Here is a 17,780-nt window from a genome sequence, read left to right on the forward strand (position 1 = left end):
ACACAACTCGAACTAAGGTACTTCTTGAACGACTGGATGAAAAGAGCTTGATGACAATTATTCTAACGGGACTGTGCAGAAGAGGCAGCAAGGCCAGTTCCACTGCTGCAATCATCTCGGCGAGCAGGGGTGAGCGTGGCAACTACGGATGTAAAAAGGACGAGAACGATCTGAGAGACATGAGGAGGAGAAAATCAGCAGCACACTGCGGAGAAATCAGACGGGGGAGGACAGAGAGCAGTTAGGAAAGGAAAAGTACTGAAGGGTGATTTAAAGGTTTCAAATGTAGGAACTCTTAAGACCAGAGGTAACTTTTAGCAAGGAAGGAAAAAGACAATGGAAGGAAGAAGACCTGGATAGAAGGAATCTTAACTAGAAGGAAATAGCCATTTGTATCAAATGCAAATAAGGCCTACAAAAGTATAATTGAGGAAATAAATCACCAAAAAATAAGTTAGGAAGGGACTACTTTCAACATATGAGAATTCTATTTACAGCAGAGAGGTAAATACCACAGACACAGAAGCAGGGCCAACTAATAAAAAAGATGTCTTCATCTGTGCCCACCACTATCCTAAGCACGTTACGGTACTTCTTGAAGCACTCACAGCAATCCTGTAATGGAAGTACTATCATTCACTTCCAACGCACAGATGGAGAAAGTGAGACACGGCAAGGATTTATTAAAGTTACAGAGTAAGTCATGGAGGCCAGACTTACACCTAAACTGTCTGGCTCCTAAGTCCATGCTCTCAACCAGCTCAAACAGGATTATTTAAGACTCTGAGAATGATGGCAGACCCCCCCAAAAGTGAGTAATTAAAGCTGTCAGAGCAAAATTTCAAGAGATGGTTGCTATACAAAAAGGCATACTATAAAAAAATCTTGTTTAATGGATATAGAAAACTAGGAGAGATTTATTGAAGGAAAAAAAAACGGGGGGGAAGACTGCCTTAAAAGTTGGAATGTGAAAATATAAAACTTTAAAAAATGAACTGATGATATAACCATTAAAGGCTCGATGTTTGGGCATAATACTAATCATTAAGCGTAACAACCAGAAAAACACCTTGCTTACCCAGAACACTTCCCACATCACAATGTATATATGCCGCATCTTCTTCATCCATTCATCTGGCGATAGACATTTAGGTTGTTTTCATGTCTTGGTTGGAGAAGGCAATGGCACCCCACTCCAATACTCTTGCCTGGAAAATCCCATGGACGGAGGAGCCTGGTAGGCTGCAGACCATGGGGTCTCGAAGAGTCGGACACGACTGAGTGACTTCACTTTCACTTTTCCCTTTCATGTATTGGAGAAGGACATGGCAACCCACTCCAGTGTTCTTGCCTGGAGAATCCCAGGGACGGGGAAGCCTGGTGGGCTGCCGTCTATGGGGTTGCAGAGAGTCGGACACGACTGAAGCGACTTAGCAGCAGCAGCAGCATGTCTTGGTTATTATAAATAATACTGCTATGAACATTGGAAGTCACCTTTTATTAAGGCTAATACCACCGGGTGCTCTACACGAAGAGGATTAAACTCATCTTTGTAACTCAGAGTATCTATCTATGTACTGCTAGACTTGACATGTTTAATTGAATACCCTCTTCAATTCCTACCACAAGAGTCCTCCTGCATCCTACTCACCAACGCCACAGAACAGCAACACACATCTAACTCATGGTCATGCAATGCATTCAGATTTCTCTCTCGCCAAGAGAATTTAAAGAAATATTAGGAGGTAAGCTTTAGCTGAAAGGAAAAGAGCAGTTCAAATCAGTAACATGGCAAACCAAATGCACCTGCAAGTCCAAGTTATGAAGCAGCAGAAACTGAAAAACTATAGCAAAGCAAACAAAAGTGGAAGGGAGAAATGGGAAAGGCAGATTAAGCAGACACGGAAAGAGAGGGCAAGACAAGGAACCATAAAGCCCCAGAATGACACAGACACTAGCTTCTCAGATCCTAACAGTTTCCCCATCTATACAAGGTCTAGTTGTTCTTTATCAACCGAAAAGAACCGGATCCCTACCACAACCTCGCTTTCAAGCCAAACAATTCCTGATTAAAGCATTATTTTTTTTTTAGAATGCACATGAAGCCAATATAAAAAGCTGGCAACAGATAAATCCAAAGAGAAAAAAAAAATTGAATCAGGAAGAAAGTGAAATCTCGGATAGCCAGTACGTTTTCTAAATATGAATCTGACTTATCAAGAAGAACCACCAACATTTACCATATTCTTACCAATGAAACAAATTAAAATTTAATTGATGTTTTCAAAGCAAATATCAGTGTGGACCAAGAAACTGTCTCAAATCCACAGGAGACAAAAACCACATGATATATCTTTTCTGTTAACATATTTGCAAATATTTTGTAAGCCTGTTTAAAGCAGACCTTTGTTGTTTGAGGTTTGTAATAATCAGTGATACGTTGGATTAACAGCCTCATTTTTGAAGACAGGCTTTATAACTCACACAGCTGATAAAGGGGAGGCAAAGGCCAGCTCCTTAACTAGTCTTTAACCTGATGGTTCTTTCTTGTACCTAGACTAATAAAAGTATCTTTACCACTTTTTTCCTTCTAAGGTATTTTCTCTGAAAACAATCTTTGAACCTTTGAAGAGAATTCCCTTGTAACAAATCCAAATAAAACTAAAACTTGAGCTCATAATCAATTAATCCCACAAGTATGCGTCAACACCGTCAAAGACTAGACTAACGTTAGAATAACTGATTTTGTTTACCCAATACTGATTCTAGCATACATCCTCTGTGGCAAGAAATATCACTTAAGCCTTGAATGCATTTAAATCATACACATTTGATTTACAGAAATTTTTAATTTATAGAATTTTTTAATATTATTCTTACCTTTTACTAAAAATAGTTTAACAGGTACTGATGTTAAAAATCTTCAATTAAGAAAAGCTTGCCAATTTTTAAATTCTTATAAGAAAGTTTAATTGGAATTTTCCATAAAAACTTTCAAGATATGCCAAAAGAACTTCCAAACTACAAAAGGCAAGAGCGAAATTACTGATCCAATAATTGGTATCTTTCTTCTTAGTTATACTGACAACACAACAAAATTTATGAATAAAGAGGGATCATTCAATCTCTGGGGTGACAGAAGAGTTCTGCATCTTGACTGTGGTGCTGGTTACAAATTCTACATGTGTGATAAAATGGCAAAGACCTACACACACACAGAGTACCAATGTCAATTTCCTGGTGTTAATACTGCACAAAAGTTATGTAAGATGTAACCAGGAGGGGAAACTGGGTGAAAGGTACCAGGCCCTCTCTATTCTTCAACTGCCTATGAACCTGTAATTATTTAAAGATTAAAAATAAACAAGTAAATGGATAGCTTTTAATCAATGACAACAAAAATACTATATATATTTAAAAAATTAACCTAAATCCCCTATTCAACAGACTGGAAAACTGAGACCTAACCAGGTAATACAAACTTTCACTGTCAGTAACAGAGTAAAGGCACTTAAATGAAATGCTGTCAACCAAGAAACATAAAATGAGAAGTAATCAATCGCTGGCAGTCATCAACAATATCTTGTTTAACCAAAGATGATCAAGTCAGCTGATGCCTGTGTTGCATTAAAATGCAACCAGTATTTTTTTAATTATTACATTTTATTGAAGGAATAAACTTTTTCTGAGAGGGAAAAAAACTCAAAAACAAATTTATATTTAACCTTAGAACTTGCACATCTGAAGCAAAGTGAGTTTACTGAAAAGCAGGACACAGTATTCCAAATAAGACCATGCCATCTTTACAAAGAGGTCATCCTCAGACAACAAAGTGCACAACTATTCCTGACCTGAATGGCTCTAAACAGCTATAATATAAAACTAAACATAGGCTGGCTACCTTTGATTCCAGAAAATGGATTTTCAACCAGATAAAGTTAATACTTGGAATAGCTACTTTCGAGTTCCCCATAGTTAACAATTATGTTCCATGAAGGCAAATGCTGGCTAAATTGGTGGTTGCAAACTACAGTCATAATATAGCCTCCTACAAAAATTACATTCTGCAGTCTGAACTGATACCTTAGCTGTTACCCTGTGTCCTGTGTTTGAGTAACATTTATCCTTACGAGACTCAGTTTGGTAAACACAAGTCATTCTTTCTCCTCCTTGAGAGAAACGGGTTACAGATATAAATCACCATATATGCATCATCTACCACTTTGGAAAATCAACTTGAAGCAGTGGAGCCACCCAACCTCAAGTATAAACATCAGCAGGTAAATAAAACAGATGTCTGTCTAAAACGTGGCTTCCAGATCATATAAAGCAAGTATTCAACTGTCCCAATTGCAATGTAAAGAAAATACATTACCTGAAATGGAACAAGAATTCAGATTTCTGGGGGTGGAACAGAGGGGGAAAGTGGAAGAAAACTACACAAAGTTAATAGGTCTTCACTGAAGTTATAAGACAAAAAGTTAGATTAACAGGGGGAGATTTAGGTAAGAAACTTAAGCATGCAGGGGCTAGGAAAGTGAATTTTAAAATTGTATCCTGAATTAGGCTATGGTTTAAATAATGTTACTTTTTATTTTGGGAGAAAAAACAAAAGTCACAGCAACAGACTATGGAAGCATAAACATAGCAATAATACTTTAAAGGTCACAATTCTTTACTTCTGAAGACATTAGTAACAGCTGCAGCTCTCACAAATGAACACCCAACCCTGTCTATGCTAAAGAGGTTTGTTTGGCATCGATCGCTAAGGCCTATAGGGTCTGGGATTGGTAATGATAAAATATAAGGCAGGAAGAGGAGCATAAAATATCTGGTATAATACGATATAGTTAACATTTACAATATGTCGACATCATTCTAAGAGCTCACAATAATCCTATGAAGTAAGGACTAGTTCTTCCCATTCAACAGGTGAGAAAACTGAAGCACAGATTAAATGATCTGCCTAAGGTCACAATCCTTGGAAGAAAAGTTATGACCAACCTAGATAGCACATTGAAAAGCAGAGACATTACTTTGCCAACAAAGGTCCGTCTAAGTCAAGGCTATGGTTTTTCCAGTGGTCATGTATGGATGTGAGAGTTAGACTGTGAAGAAAGCTGAGCGCTGAAGAATTGATGCTGTTGAACTGTGGTGTTGGAGAAGACTCCTGAGAGTCCCTTGGACTGCAAGGAGATCCAACCAGTCCATTCTAAAGGAGATCAGCCCTGGGTGTTCTTTGGAAGGAATGATGCTAAAGCTGAAACTCCAGTACTTTGGCCACCTCATGCAAAGAGTTGACTCATTGGAAAACACTCTGATGCTGGGAGGGATTGGGGGCAGGAGGAGAAGGGGACAACAGAGGATGAGATGGCTGGATGGCATCGCTGACTCAATGGATGTGAGTCTGAGTGAACTCCGGGAGTTGGTGATGGACAGGGAGGCCTGGTGTGCTGCAATTCATGGGGTCGCAAAGAGTCAGACACGACTGAGCGACTGAACTGAACGGAACTGAAGGTCACACAGCTAGGACGGGGCAGAGCCAAGATTTGGAACAGGTTGAATGGTAATATGCCTTTACCTAAGGGCTAAGGGGCCAATTAAGGATTATAAGCCAAGTATGACTAACAAGCAAATTCACATTTTATTTTAGCAAGATCGCTCAGGTGGGAGCATAAGGATGAAAGAAAAAAAAAAAACCAAACCGGAAACCTGAAGATGAGTTAAGAAGGGCTGTGGAAAGACAGAAAGGACGAAGACCCGAATTAAGGGAATAGCAATAGAATGAAAACAAGTGAATAGACAGATACAAAGGAGAAAAATTCAGCCTGACTTCATGATTAGAAAAGGAAGAGTGAGGATGAGTCTAAGCCTTCACTGACCAGGTCCAAACCAAAAGCTGCACATTTTAATGATCCTGTTACTTTATCAAAACCTTAAAGCAGAAAGGTTTAGTATTAAATCACCCTCTTCTCAACAACAGCACAGCATCTGACTTTATCCTCTTTTAAAAATGTAACTATATAACTTAAAATTACTGCCACCAGGCAACTCCACACTAATTGTTTAATATGCAGACAGTAAAGAGAGCTATAAAACCACACGCAGACCATCACTGAACATGGACAGAAAAGCTAGAGTTTGTGAGATTTAGCAAACATTCTTATATTTAGCACTCTAAATTTAAGGAAAACCTAAACGCCCTTTAAATGGATCAAAATCATTTTATCACTTAGAAGGGGCCTGCAGATAACTCCTGAGATTCAAAAAAAGTAAAACAACTCATAACTTCAAAGTTAAATCAATTATGTTTTTCTCTTCTGTCTGTAAATGCAAATAAACAAACAAACAAAAAACCACTATTTTTATAGTCTAAGTCAAGGATCTGTAAAATATTACATTTTGAAAAAATGTACTATAATGTACAAATGTACTATAACGAACAATGAAAAAAATGTACTGAAAAAACTTACTATAACTTCAACCTTATTACCACTGTAAGGTAAAAACAACACTAAAGCCAGGCCCTTCCAGTAACTAAATGCTCTTGGAAAGTGTCCAAAACAATGTTAGTAAATTTCCAATTCATTTCATCTATGACCAACAAAAACAAGTTATCTAAAAACACTGGGTCATATTTAAATAGGCTCACTGTAAAAGTTTTACATGACCGAATCACTCAGAAAAAAATCTTCGTACTTTTTACTTAGGATGGTACCTAAGACCAGTGAGTAACCAGATAGGGGGAGAGGGGGGTGCTGCATCTAGGAATTTAATCACATATTAATATTATTTTGAGAAAATTTTCAATACCACTAGCTTTCTTTTGGAAAGAAGCAGACTTTGGCAGAATCTGCAAAAATCATGATTTGCAGTAATACTAAAAATCTCCATAACTTCTATAATGTGAACAAACGTGGTGGTGCAAACTCTGATTTCAAGCTTGAGTTTTTTAAAGCTTCTTGTTACTTGTGGTTCAGATTTCTTTTTTATGGGTTGTATGTCTGATAGGTATATACCAATTTCATACAAAAGCACACATAAAGGTGCTTTATATATGTGAATGTACATATATGACACTTCAGACAACCTGTGATTTCCACTCAAAGAGCTTTTTTTATAAACTTCTAGTAAATTGAGAAGTAAACGCCAACAGTTCAAAGAATAAATTAGCCAAACAGCAAAGGGAGCTATAAAATTAAACCTGGAAGTAAAAAAAAAACCTAAATAAAGCAGATACACAAAACGAAAAAATCCAGCACACTTGCATTGAGCTTGTTAAAGTTTATCTATAAATGTTAACCTTTTTTAAAAGTTGAAGAGTATACCAATTTTCACTTATGAAAAGTGACATCCTAGGATAAATTTCTAATACCCGAGAAAAATAAGTCAAATTTTAAGATCTGCATACAAAAATACCAGAAGAACTGCAAAGAAATGAATAGAAAAAGCAAACATGGTTTTACAGGGAACATAGAAACCACCTGAAACATTAAAAGTGGGATGGACTCACTATAATGATCAAAAGATTCAAAATGAACAAATTAAGCACAAACACTCCCAGTGTGTTTAATATCTTCAGGAACAAGCAATGCCATCCAATCAATACTTGCTACAAAAACTGCCATAAACTGGTTACTTCTTTTTTTTTCAAAACATGAACCAAGGAAAGGTTTGTTGCAATATATTTGTAACTTACCAATACCGAGCTACTAAGTTTCAATTAGATGCTTCAACTAAGATCTGTGCTAAGAAGACTGAAATTTATTCAGACAGCAGTGAAAAATGAAGCCTCGCTAAAGACATTGAGATAAAGCTGACCCCTAAAGGCTCCTTGGTGCACATTTGCAACCACAGTATTCACAGCACGCTGTACACTAAACTAGCAACAGATTGGTTAAAAACAGTTTGAATTTTCAACTTCTCATTATATAGGCAACATTTTTAGAAGTAATCATATTAAATAAATGTGTCTCTTTCACAGTTACCAGATGAAATTTTAAGCTGGACAGGAACCAATGCCCTGATTTTCTACTTTTTTCGTAAACCATATGACTTCCACATGCTGAGAATGTTTTATGCTTTAACCTGCAGTAAAGGCTTTACATCATTTTATTGCTCAGTGCCTGAAATGCAACAGAATCACCCCATCCAATGCAAGGAATATATTTGGCTTCAACCAAACCACTAGTCAGAAAAAGTTTAATGAATGCTTTTCTCAGTAAGTAACTTTGCATTTCCATAGAATAAACCAAAATCTGACATGAGGGTAGGGGGAAGGGAATATATTCTTATATTTTAAAGTTTTCCAACTCTAAACAAACATTTTAGTTTTTCTATTTATAAAATAATCATTGAACATTTAAAGACACCGTTTAGTAGAATATCTTTAAGCAGAAAAACACTGTTATATGGAGTTATATAGGATATTTCTCCAGTTTTTGCAAAGGTAATATTTCAGGCTAAAATAGAAGATTAAAACAAATAATTCTGGAAATTCTAGTTAATAACAAACTAAAAAGTCAGCTTTGTATCAACACATTGTATATCCTAAGTTTGAGATTTAGAAAAAACACATTCTTTTTTTTCTATTCAGGTCAATCTAAATAAATATGCTACCTCATACTTACAAGTCAGCTTATCTGTGTAAATGACCAACCACAGAAATTGCAAATCACAGGTTATAAAACATACCATATAATTACATATGATGTAACTTCCAGTTTTTAGAGTATCTAAGGTCCTTTACTGATAGGTTCAAGAACTGATAAGCCAAATATGTAAATACATTAAATTCTCAGCAGTCGAAAAGACAAATTATGCCAATTTATTTAAAAGTTCATTATACTAAAAATATATGACAAAAGAATGGTTATTGAAAAACTTACATTTCCGGGTGAAAGAAGTACAAATTATGTTAATTCTTCTGGTGTAATGTTTTTAAATATTAAAGACTGTGAGAAACAAGAGATGTTGCAATCCTCTTCCCTTTGTAACTCCAATTGAAACTCGGGGGGGAGGGGGGAAATCAGAATTCAAATTTCCCAACCTTGACTTACACACTTAACTCAACTAGATCTAACTCAGCTGTGCAATTTTAAAATAAGTTTAACGCAAAGCACTACAATCTTGATGTGATAATTACCTGAGAAATAAATGCAAATTAAAAACAAATGCAGGTCCTCTTCATCGAAAGATGCATCTTACAGCAAAACCACTAAAAGCACAACCACATAGAACCAACTAAAGAAACAGGCACAGGAGGCAGCATGTCCATCAAAGAAGAGAAATGTACCATGCCAGAACAGAAACGAAGCACTGAAGGGAGGGAGGGCGGGAGGGCGGGCGGGCAGGCAGAGAGAGACGGCAGAGGTTTCCACACCTGCAGGATCCCATAGAAATTAACTAGTCACATCACTCTACCCTACATGATACGTAAGATTTTTAAAGCTTCAGGGTAAATAAAAACGGTAATCACTCTATACCATCATTCAACTTTCCATAGTACAGTATTTGTAATGCCAAGTGCATTCTCCCCTTCACTCACCCAATGTTTCCTCTCGCTTCCATACCAGCTTTCAGCCAAATGCGAGGCAGAACAGGGTGGGGTAGAAGAAAAATACAAGCTGCGCCTTTTAGCGAGTCCCCACGCACCCCCCTCAACAATTTCCAACAGTTTTTCCTACTACGAAAATAAGTCACCCAACCACAGGATACACAACAGTCATTCCGTGTCTTCAGGAGACACAGAGGGTCGCGTACACAAGTGGGCACTCCCGACCCCCACCCCTCCGCCCCCGAATCTTAAGTAATGTTTCATCTATGGAAGGCGAAGACGACCAACGAGACCTACGGTTTCGGGGTGAGGATGGGTGGAGGACTCCTTTCCAAGTAGCCCCAATAGTGTAACCAAAACACGGTTCCGGAATAAAATATTAAGAACACTCTTCCTTTCCCACCTAGCTACCAACTTGAGGATGCAAAAAGCCACCTCTACCGCACCTCATCTCTCCGAGGCGCCTGCCCTGAGTTTGGGGTGGAGGTGGGTCCCGGGAGAAGGGGAGGAGGAGTGTGAGCCGCCGATGGGACACAAACGAGTTGCTCCCCGCGGCCACCCGGCGCCGCTCCGCTAGCCCAGAGGTCCCAGAGCCGCACCTCGCGCACGCCTCTCCGCCCAGGCCCAGCTAAAAGCTCCGACTCCGGCTCCCGAACTTCCTCTCCAGAGACATTTATTCAAGGCTAACCCATCGCCCGAGTGCACGTCACCCAGTTTCAAACACAGCTCTGCACCCCAAACAAACCCACGCACCTCAAATTCCCCTCACAGTTTCCCAAACTCCAAACTGGAGACCCCACCTCCAGGATTCAAACCTTCCGCCCATTGGGGAGGCAACCAGGAGAAAAGAGTTGGGAGCACCGGACGCCTTTCAATTACCGCCCCCACAAACTGCCCCACCCCAGACCCTGCGTTCGGGTCACCCCCGCGAAACACCCCCGCTTCCTCCCTCCTCTCAGTTGGGCCGCTTAAGACACTCATCCCCAGCCCACTCACTTACTCCCCCCAACACCCACCCCCCCCAAAAAAAAAGTGAAGAGAAAGAAGTGAGGGAAGAGACTGGAGAGATTTGAGGCTTCCAAACCACTCGACTCACCTCAGAATGCTTTGCTGAGTTCTCTCCGCCCGGCACAGCCCCCTCCCCAACGTCCCGGTACGAAGGGCTGAGGTCTGAGGTAGGGAGGAGGGGAAAACGGGAGGGGGAGGGGTGTCTTCCGCGTGGGGCGCCCGTCGGGAGGGGTCTGGGGAGGGGTTGAGGCCGGCGCAGGAAGAGGAGAAGGGGGAGGGGAGGCCCCTATCTCCCAGTCTCCCCCTGAAAAACCTCCCTTGTCTCAATCACATCAGACTGACTGTCTTTGTCTGGCTGACAACCGCCATATTGATATCAACAGCCCCGCTCCCACCTGCTGCCACCGGGCGGCCCTGGGAGTTGTAGTTTTTGCCTCCCTTGAGTAAAGGTGCGAGACTCTACGTCCGGAGGCCCCAAGGAACTACAGTTCCCGGCAAGTACCGCGCCCGTGCGTCTTCCCACAGGGAGGAGGGGAAAGGGGCGCCAGAGCCGTAGGGACTACATATCCCAGAATACCATGGATTCTGGGCCCAGATGAGGGACATGATATCATGCTGGGGTGAAGACGGAGGATGAATTGGCGGCGCGGATGAATTTGAGCTGACGGAAGGAGGCGTTCTAAGAGGAGAGGAAAAGGAAAGATGACCATGGTTCCCATGATGCACGGAGAGATGACTACATTTCCCATGATGCGCCGGGAAACGGGCGTAGGGAAAAAAGACTGCATGTCCCGCGATGCTCTCGGCGGGGCCGTGGCGGAGATTGAACCGGAAGACGCTTTCTGGGTTTGAGAAGTCGAGGAACTGCTTCTTACCAGCGAAAAGTCCAGCATGAAACTGGTGAGTCCCCGTTCTTAGATCCGAGGGCATATCCTTTTGGAATTCGTCGTTTCCACCTTAGGAAGGCAACCGTCTCGGACAAGGGGTGGCAGGAAACTAGAAGGTGGGGTGAACCAAGGAAAGCTGATGTTGTTGAGTTTGAATTCCGACTCAGACCCTTCACAACTGCTAGATGTAATTCATCCCTTGGCGCGGCCCTTTTGGTTAGATTAGAGACTGAATCTTGTCACCTTTCTTCACATACGGACCAAGGTTGGACTTTACGAACCAGGGTTGATTTTTTTCTCAGCTGCCACGTGAGTGTTATAATTGGTACACTGCTTTCCACGGGATTGACACTTGATTAAGCGTTCCTTTTTACAGTTGTTGAGACGGTTTGGTAACATGAACAGAGTTTGGAAAATTCTAGGCGGATCTTAATCTCTTATTTAATTCTCTGTTATAGACTCCTAACTGCCTTTGATCATTCAAAGGAGGTCGAAGTCAGAGTGTGATCTTGGATGGTTTGAGTCTTAAATTCTGTATAAGATGGGCTGAGAGGAACTGTTACATGGCGTTACAATATAGAGCGAAGGCAATGGCAATGGCACCCCACTCCGGTACTGTTGCCTGGAAAATCCCATGGAAGGAGGGGCCTCGTAGGCTGTGTAGTCCATGGGGTCGCTAGGAGTCGGACACGACTGAGCTTGTGACTTCACTTTTCACTTTAATGCATTGGAGAAGGAAATGGCAACCCACTCCAGTGTTCTTGCCTGGAGAATCCCAGGGACGGGGGAGCCTGGTGGGCTGCCGTCTATGGGGTCGCACAGAGTCGGACAGACTGAAGCGACTTAGCAGCAGCAGCAGCAGGGACTGCGTGAGCTAAGGTTATATGGAACATGCCAGGATACCTGGAAAAGTTTTGCATTAGAAAACTCAGAAAAAAAAAAAAAAGAAAACTCAGACGCTTGGCTTATAGGAAAGCTGCTCAGGCTTTTGTTTTGAGCCATTTTATTCTCAGTGTGCACAGGTTTAATTAATTCACTCCAACTAATTAATTGGAATTAGTAATAGCATAATTTGAGTAGAGAAGGTGTGAGATGCTGTTTCTCAGGCTTTAAAAGTCATGTTCCTGCAGCCAGGTATTGTCAGGCTTTACTTTCTGAAGTTTTTGAGGAAAAACAAAAGGTTTCTCTTAATTATTTGAGCATGCTTTTGCAAAGTACGTGTGTACGTACCCACACAGGGTACAGGCATGTATACTCTGCACAGTGTCAGCTGTTCTTTGAGACGGTAGAGAACATAAGAAAGGTGGATTCAGTTCTAAAACTGTCTCTATCTAAAGCTGTTTCTATTAGAAGAAGGGCACACAGATCAGTAAACCTTGAGAGTGTCAGTTTGCTTTTGCGTCAGTTTTCCAAACATTTCAAAATGCAGAATTGAAAGTCACCACCCTTGTCCTAAAGAAGCATGCAATCTAATGAAGAAGATACAAAGTAATGAAAAAATTATAATTCACCTCCATCTGGGTGAACTGGAGTCATCATGTTCAGGGTTTGGGGATTGAGAGGATACTGGGGGTGTGTGGGGAGTCAGATACACCTCCTTTGGAAAGGTAGTTCTTGAACTGATAAGAATGTCAAGTGGGCTCGGGCCTTCCTTGAAGAAGGTTCAGCTGAGAGAAGCCAAAGAGCTTGGCACCTAAATCGTTGAAACACAGACCATGTTTCGTCAATAAAAGATAAATCATGGTTAATGTGTGTGGTGCGAAGGCAGGCAAGTGGGAAGCAGGTTTCTTCTCCTGTAACAACTCATTTGCTGAGGGTATCAGAGTTAGGGTTTGATTTACATATACTTTGGTTTGCTTATGAAATTCTCCTGCTTACTTCATTTAGAGATGTGAAAACGTGGAAAAAGTAGAAATATTTTTTTTCCTTTAAGAACCATAAAGTGCCTGAGAGGAAGAGGAATTGTTCTATCTATACTCCTTCCCTCTTTATTGTTCATCCACCTAATAACTAAAACTCATTTGGTACTTGATGATTTATAATACAGGAGTATCTTTCAACACAGCAAAGTGGTTTCAGAAACATTGACAGCAAGTTGGACTTCTTTTTTGTCACGCTTCCCATACAGTTGGGCTTTCCGGGTAGTGCTAGTAGTGAAGAATCCACCTGCCAGTGTAGGCAACTCGAGATGCAGGTTCGATGCCTGGGTCAGAAAGATCCCCTGGAGTAGGAAATGGCAACCCACTCCAGTATTCTTGCCTGGAAAATTCCATGGGCAGAGGAGCCTGGTGGGCTACAGTCCATGAGATTGCAAAGATTTGGACATGACTGAGAGTGACTAACACTTTCATTTTTTCTTTGTAATATCAGGCAACTTTATTTGAGGAAAATTCATCTTCAATTAATCAGGACAACTTTGAAAAGAACAGGAAAATTAGAAACATATCCTCTAAATTAGCACGTTTTAGAGCCTATTCCCCTTTTAGTATCGATTGAGCCTAATTGGGTATACCCTGATGGCCAAATTCAGCAAAGCATAGAAAATTGAACTCACCAGGATCTTTAACAAAAGACTTTGGGAGCCCCCGTCCCCCCAAAAAAACCCAAATTCATTGACAGAAATCAAGTTTGAAACATCATGGCCAGGGATTTAGTCATTCAAATAGATGAACGTTAAAGTGAATAAAATAGCAGTTCAAAAATGAATTATTTGTCATGCTTCCTGTAGATAGTTCCAGAGCTGGAGAGAATCCTCTAGTTTATTCAGTCAATAAGGATGTATTATACAACCACAGTATACCCGTGGCATTCAAAGTTTTAATACTTTGCATTTTAACTATTGAATTTGACCTCAAGGATCGATGACATGGAATTATTTGTAATTTTGCTGAGACGAAAGTTTGAATGTGATTTTAAGATAAATGATAATCCTTAGTAAAATGAGCCTGATTGCCTCAGAATCCAGGACTTTCTGCAGTTCTGTTGTTCTCTTGTTAAAGATCTGAAAGAAAGGTCACTTAAACGCTCGCTCTATGCTATACTCTGAATTTGATGGAGAAAATTATATGCTGTAGTTGTCTTTATGAATTTAAAACCTCAATAAGGCCGTGAGTTACTTTCTTCAGTGGTCTGGACTCCTTTTGTACAAAATGCTCTTTCATTACTACTGGCTTGGGGGCGGGGATGGAGAGGTGCAAACTTATAACTCACCATTTTTCTTAAGAAAGCAGATGGAGCAAAGAAATGGATTCATGGGCCACTTCCAGCTGAGGACAGGTAAACCACCAAGTGGAATTGTAGATTTGAAAGAAAAGACTGGCTTGAAAGGGGCAAATCCTGCCTCAAGGTCAATTTAACAAACATTAGGAAGGGATGTGCTTAATTCTTACCTTGGATCTGAGAGCAGTGGATTCTTCTTGCAGTTTTAAGACTTGCAGAATCCTTTTGGCTTCTCAAACTTTGGATCAGGAGCAGAAGATGGCTTGCTGTAAATAACAAACATAATTTTACCAAGACTTAATTCACCTCTTTCAGTACAATTGTTAAAATGTCAACCTGGTTTCACTAGCTCTGTGTTTCTCCTTGCTAGTTGATTAGAGCGCCCTCGTGTGTCTCTGTGGTGTAATGTCATTTCAAGCTTTAGAAAGGCCCTTTCTGTCACCACCTCAGTATGATAGGGTTTTTTTCCCCTGAGAATGTTTTCCTCGAGCTCTGAAAACTGACATAAGGCCGGACCACTGTTCAGTTGTGCTCTGGGATTAAACTGGATATTTTACTCTTGGGCATTTCTAAGTCCTGATGGTGACTCTGAAGATTAAACCTTTTATACTTAAGGCAAAATATATATATATACACACCAAGGTGAGTAACGAATTAAAAGGAAAATTTTGTATTTGTGTATATGTAATAGGGCTTCCCTGGTGGCTCAGACAGTAAAGAATCCACCTGCCAATCCAGGAGACCCGGTTCCATCCCTGGGTCAGGAAGATCCCCTGGAGAAAGAAATGGCAACCCACTCCAGTATTCTTGCCTGGAGAATCCCATGGACAGAGGAACCTGGTGGGCTACAGCCCATGGAGTTGCAAAGAGTTTGACACGACTGAGCACACACACACAATCTGACATACAATACGAGCATGACAGCATTGCTGCTGCTTTTAACTGTAGTGGCACGTTGGTTTCGTAACCGGTTTGCTCTGAGTACTCAGATTCCTCTGCCATTTGCTCTGACGATCAGCAAAGGGTACTTGAAGGTCTAGGGCCAAGAGTGCAGCATGGCCACGGAACTAGCATTCCCAATGGAAAGTTCGCTCCTGGCTTAGCCAGTACCAACTGAGGTCCAGGCAGAAACTGCTCTTCAGTCATCATCACCACCCATTTCTTCATTCACCAGATCTTCCTGAACACCTTCTCTGTGCTAGGCATTGCTTAAGGTAATGGGTATGTTCCAGTGGAGAAGACAGATTTACTCCCTGCCTTTATGGGAAGTAAAGTCTAGCAGGTCCACTGTGCAGCTCAACAGCATTACAGTGAACTTTCTGATGGAGAGATATCACTGGGCCCTGGCGTCAGTAGATTTTTTTTAGTACTCATGTATTTATCTGGATGTGTCGGGTCTTAGTTGCGGCACACAGGATCTTCGTGCATCAGGCTGGCTCTTTCATTGCACTGCACGGACTCCTTGGTTGCAGTGTTTGGGCTCCAGGGTGTAGTTGCAGCAGTGGACTTAGCTGCTCCTGGGCAAACGGGGCCTCGGTGCCCTGAGCAGGGTTCACACCTGTGTCCTCTGCATCGCAAGGCAGATTTTTAACCGCTGGACCACCAGGGAGGTCCCTCAAGTACTTTTTAAATGTTGGTGTTCAGTCACTAAGTCATGTCTGACTCTTTATGACCCCATGGACTGCTGCATGCCAGGCTTCCCTGTCCTTTACCAGCTCCCAGAGTTTGCTTGAACTCATGTGCATTGATTCAGTGATGGAATCCAACCATCTCACTCTCTGTTGCCCCCCAAAAATGCCCTTAATGGTATCCTAGAAGGTACCTCCTTGATGTTGTAACAGACATGGCCAGCTTGCCCTCTGGCTTAACCATTGTGCCAGTAGTGTATGAGAATGTATTTCCCCACCCTTGCCAAGGACGTCATCTGTTTCTTTAACTATATGTCTTACTAATGTAACTGTCTCCTTTATGAGTTCTCACATCCTCTCGTCTCTTAGATTGAGCCACATTTGGTAAAACGTCCTTACAGTAGTGATGTGTGGATGTGGGAAAATGTATCAGATCTCTTCAGATAAAAAGGTGGTGCTGTAAGAATCCTTTTTTTTTTTTTTTAACTTTTAATTTTATACTGGAGTATAGCAGGAGACCTGTGTTCAATCCCTGGGTCCAGAAAACCCCCTGGGGAAGGAAATGGCAACCCACTCCAGTATTCTTGCCTGGAGAATCCCATAGACAGAGGAGCCTGGCAAGCTAATTCCATGGGGTCACAAAGAGTCAGACACAGCTCGGTAACTAAACAACAAAACAGCCGATTAATTTAGGTGAACAGCGAAGGGACTCAGCCACACATGTACATGTATGCATTCTCTCCTCACTCCTCTCCCCTCCAGGCTGCCACATAATATTGAGCAGAGTTCCCTGTGCTATACAGTAGGTCCTTGTTGGTTATCCATTTTAAATATAGCAGTATGTACTTATTGGCCATAAGAATCCTCAAAAGGAACTTTTCAAAGAACCTGTGGTGTTGCTTTGAAAGCACTGATGCACGGCAGCAGTAATTATTATGACAGTATTATGGGGTCTGGCAGATCGGAGAAGCAGCTGGGTCAGGCGTGCCTCAGTGGCAGAGGAGACCCCACACCCTGCAGAAAAGAAGAGGATGACCAGTGACATGAAGCTAGGAGTTGGGGCGTCAGGAAGGGCTAAGTCGGAAGGGTAGGTGTCAGAATTGTCAGCGATCCTGAGAAAAAGGCAAGAATGCTAACAGAGAGGATAAAGGGGAACAGAAAAGACTGTAAGAGAAAGGAGTTGGCTTGAGAGCTCCAAGGGTCTCAGCGATCAAGACTGAACTGTGATGGGAACTTGACTGTGAGAATAGTAAGTAAGTTTCAGTTGTCCTGCTGCTGCTAAGTCACTTCAGTCGTGTCCGACTCTGTGTGACCCCATAGACGGCAGCCCACCAGGCTCCCCGTCCCAGGGATTCTCCAGGCAAGAACACCGGAGTGGGTTGCCATTGCCTTCTCCAATTGTCCTAGTCGACCATATATCTGAAGGAAGTGCCCTAAAGGTCTAAAACAGTTAAAGTTATAGAAAACACAAACAGATGAACT

General features: G+C 41.4%; 2 protein-coding genes across 12 annotated transcripts in view; one reads left to right on the plus strand and one right to left on the minus strand.

Moving 5' to 3' along the window:
• HMBOX1 (homeobox containing 1) overlaps positions 1-10,975 on the minus strand; it is a 195,041-nt gene extending 184,066 nt beyond the window's left edge. For 8 of the 11 annotated variants that reach the window (XM_061426816.1, XM_061426812.1, XM_061426815.1 and 5 more), the window contains exon 1: positions 10,653-10,965. The gene's annotated coding sequence lies outside the window, so the exon portion shown is untranslated. Of the gene's footprint in view, positions 1-10,652 lie in introns of all 11 variants that reach the window. The other 3 variants (XM_061426813.1, XM_061426809.1, XM_061426814.1) reach the window with 2 other exon arrangements.
• A 155-nt stretch (positions 10,976-11,130) lies between these two features.
• The window catches only part of INTS9 (integrator complex subunit 9), a 128,470-nt gene continuing 121,820 nt past the window's right edge, over positions 11,131-17,780 (plus strand). Inside the window, exon 1 of the mRNA XM_061426808.1 lies at positions 11,131-11,464. Within this exon, the coding sequence (XP_061282792.1) occupies positions 11,456-11,464 (9 nt within the window). The 5' untranslated portion in view covers positions 11,131-11,455. The remainder of the gene's footprint in view (positions 11,465-17,780) is intronic.

This window comes from Bos javanicus, chromosome 8, assembly GCF_032452875.1.
Source record: "Bos javanicus breed banteng chromosome 8, ARS-OSU_banteng_1.0, whole genome shotgun sequence".
NCBI classification, from domain to species: domain Eukaryota; kingdom Metazoa; phylum Chordata; class Mammalia; order Artiodactyla; family Bovidae; genus Bos; species Bos javanicus.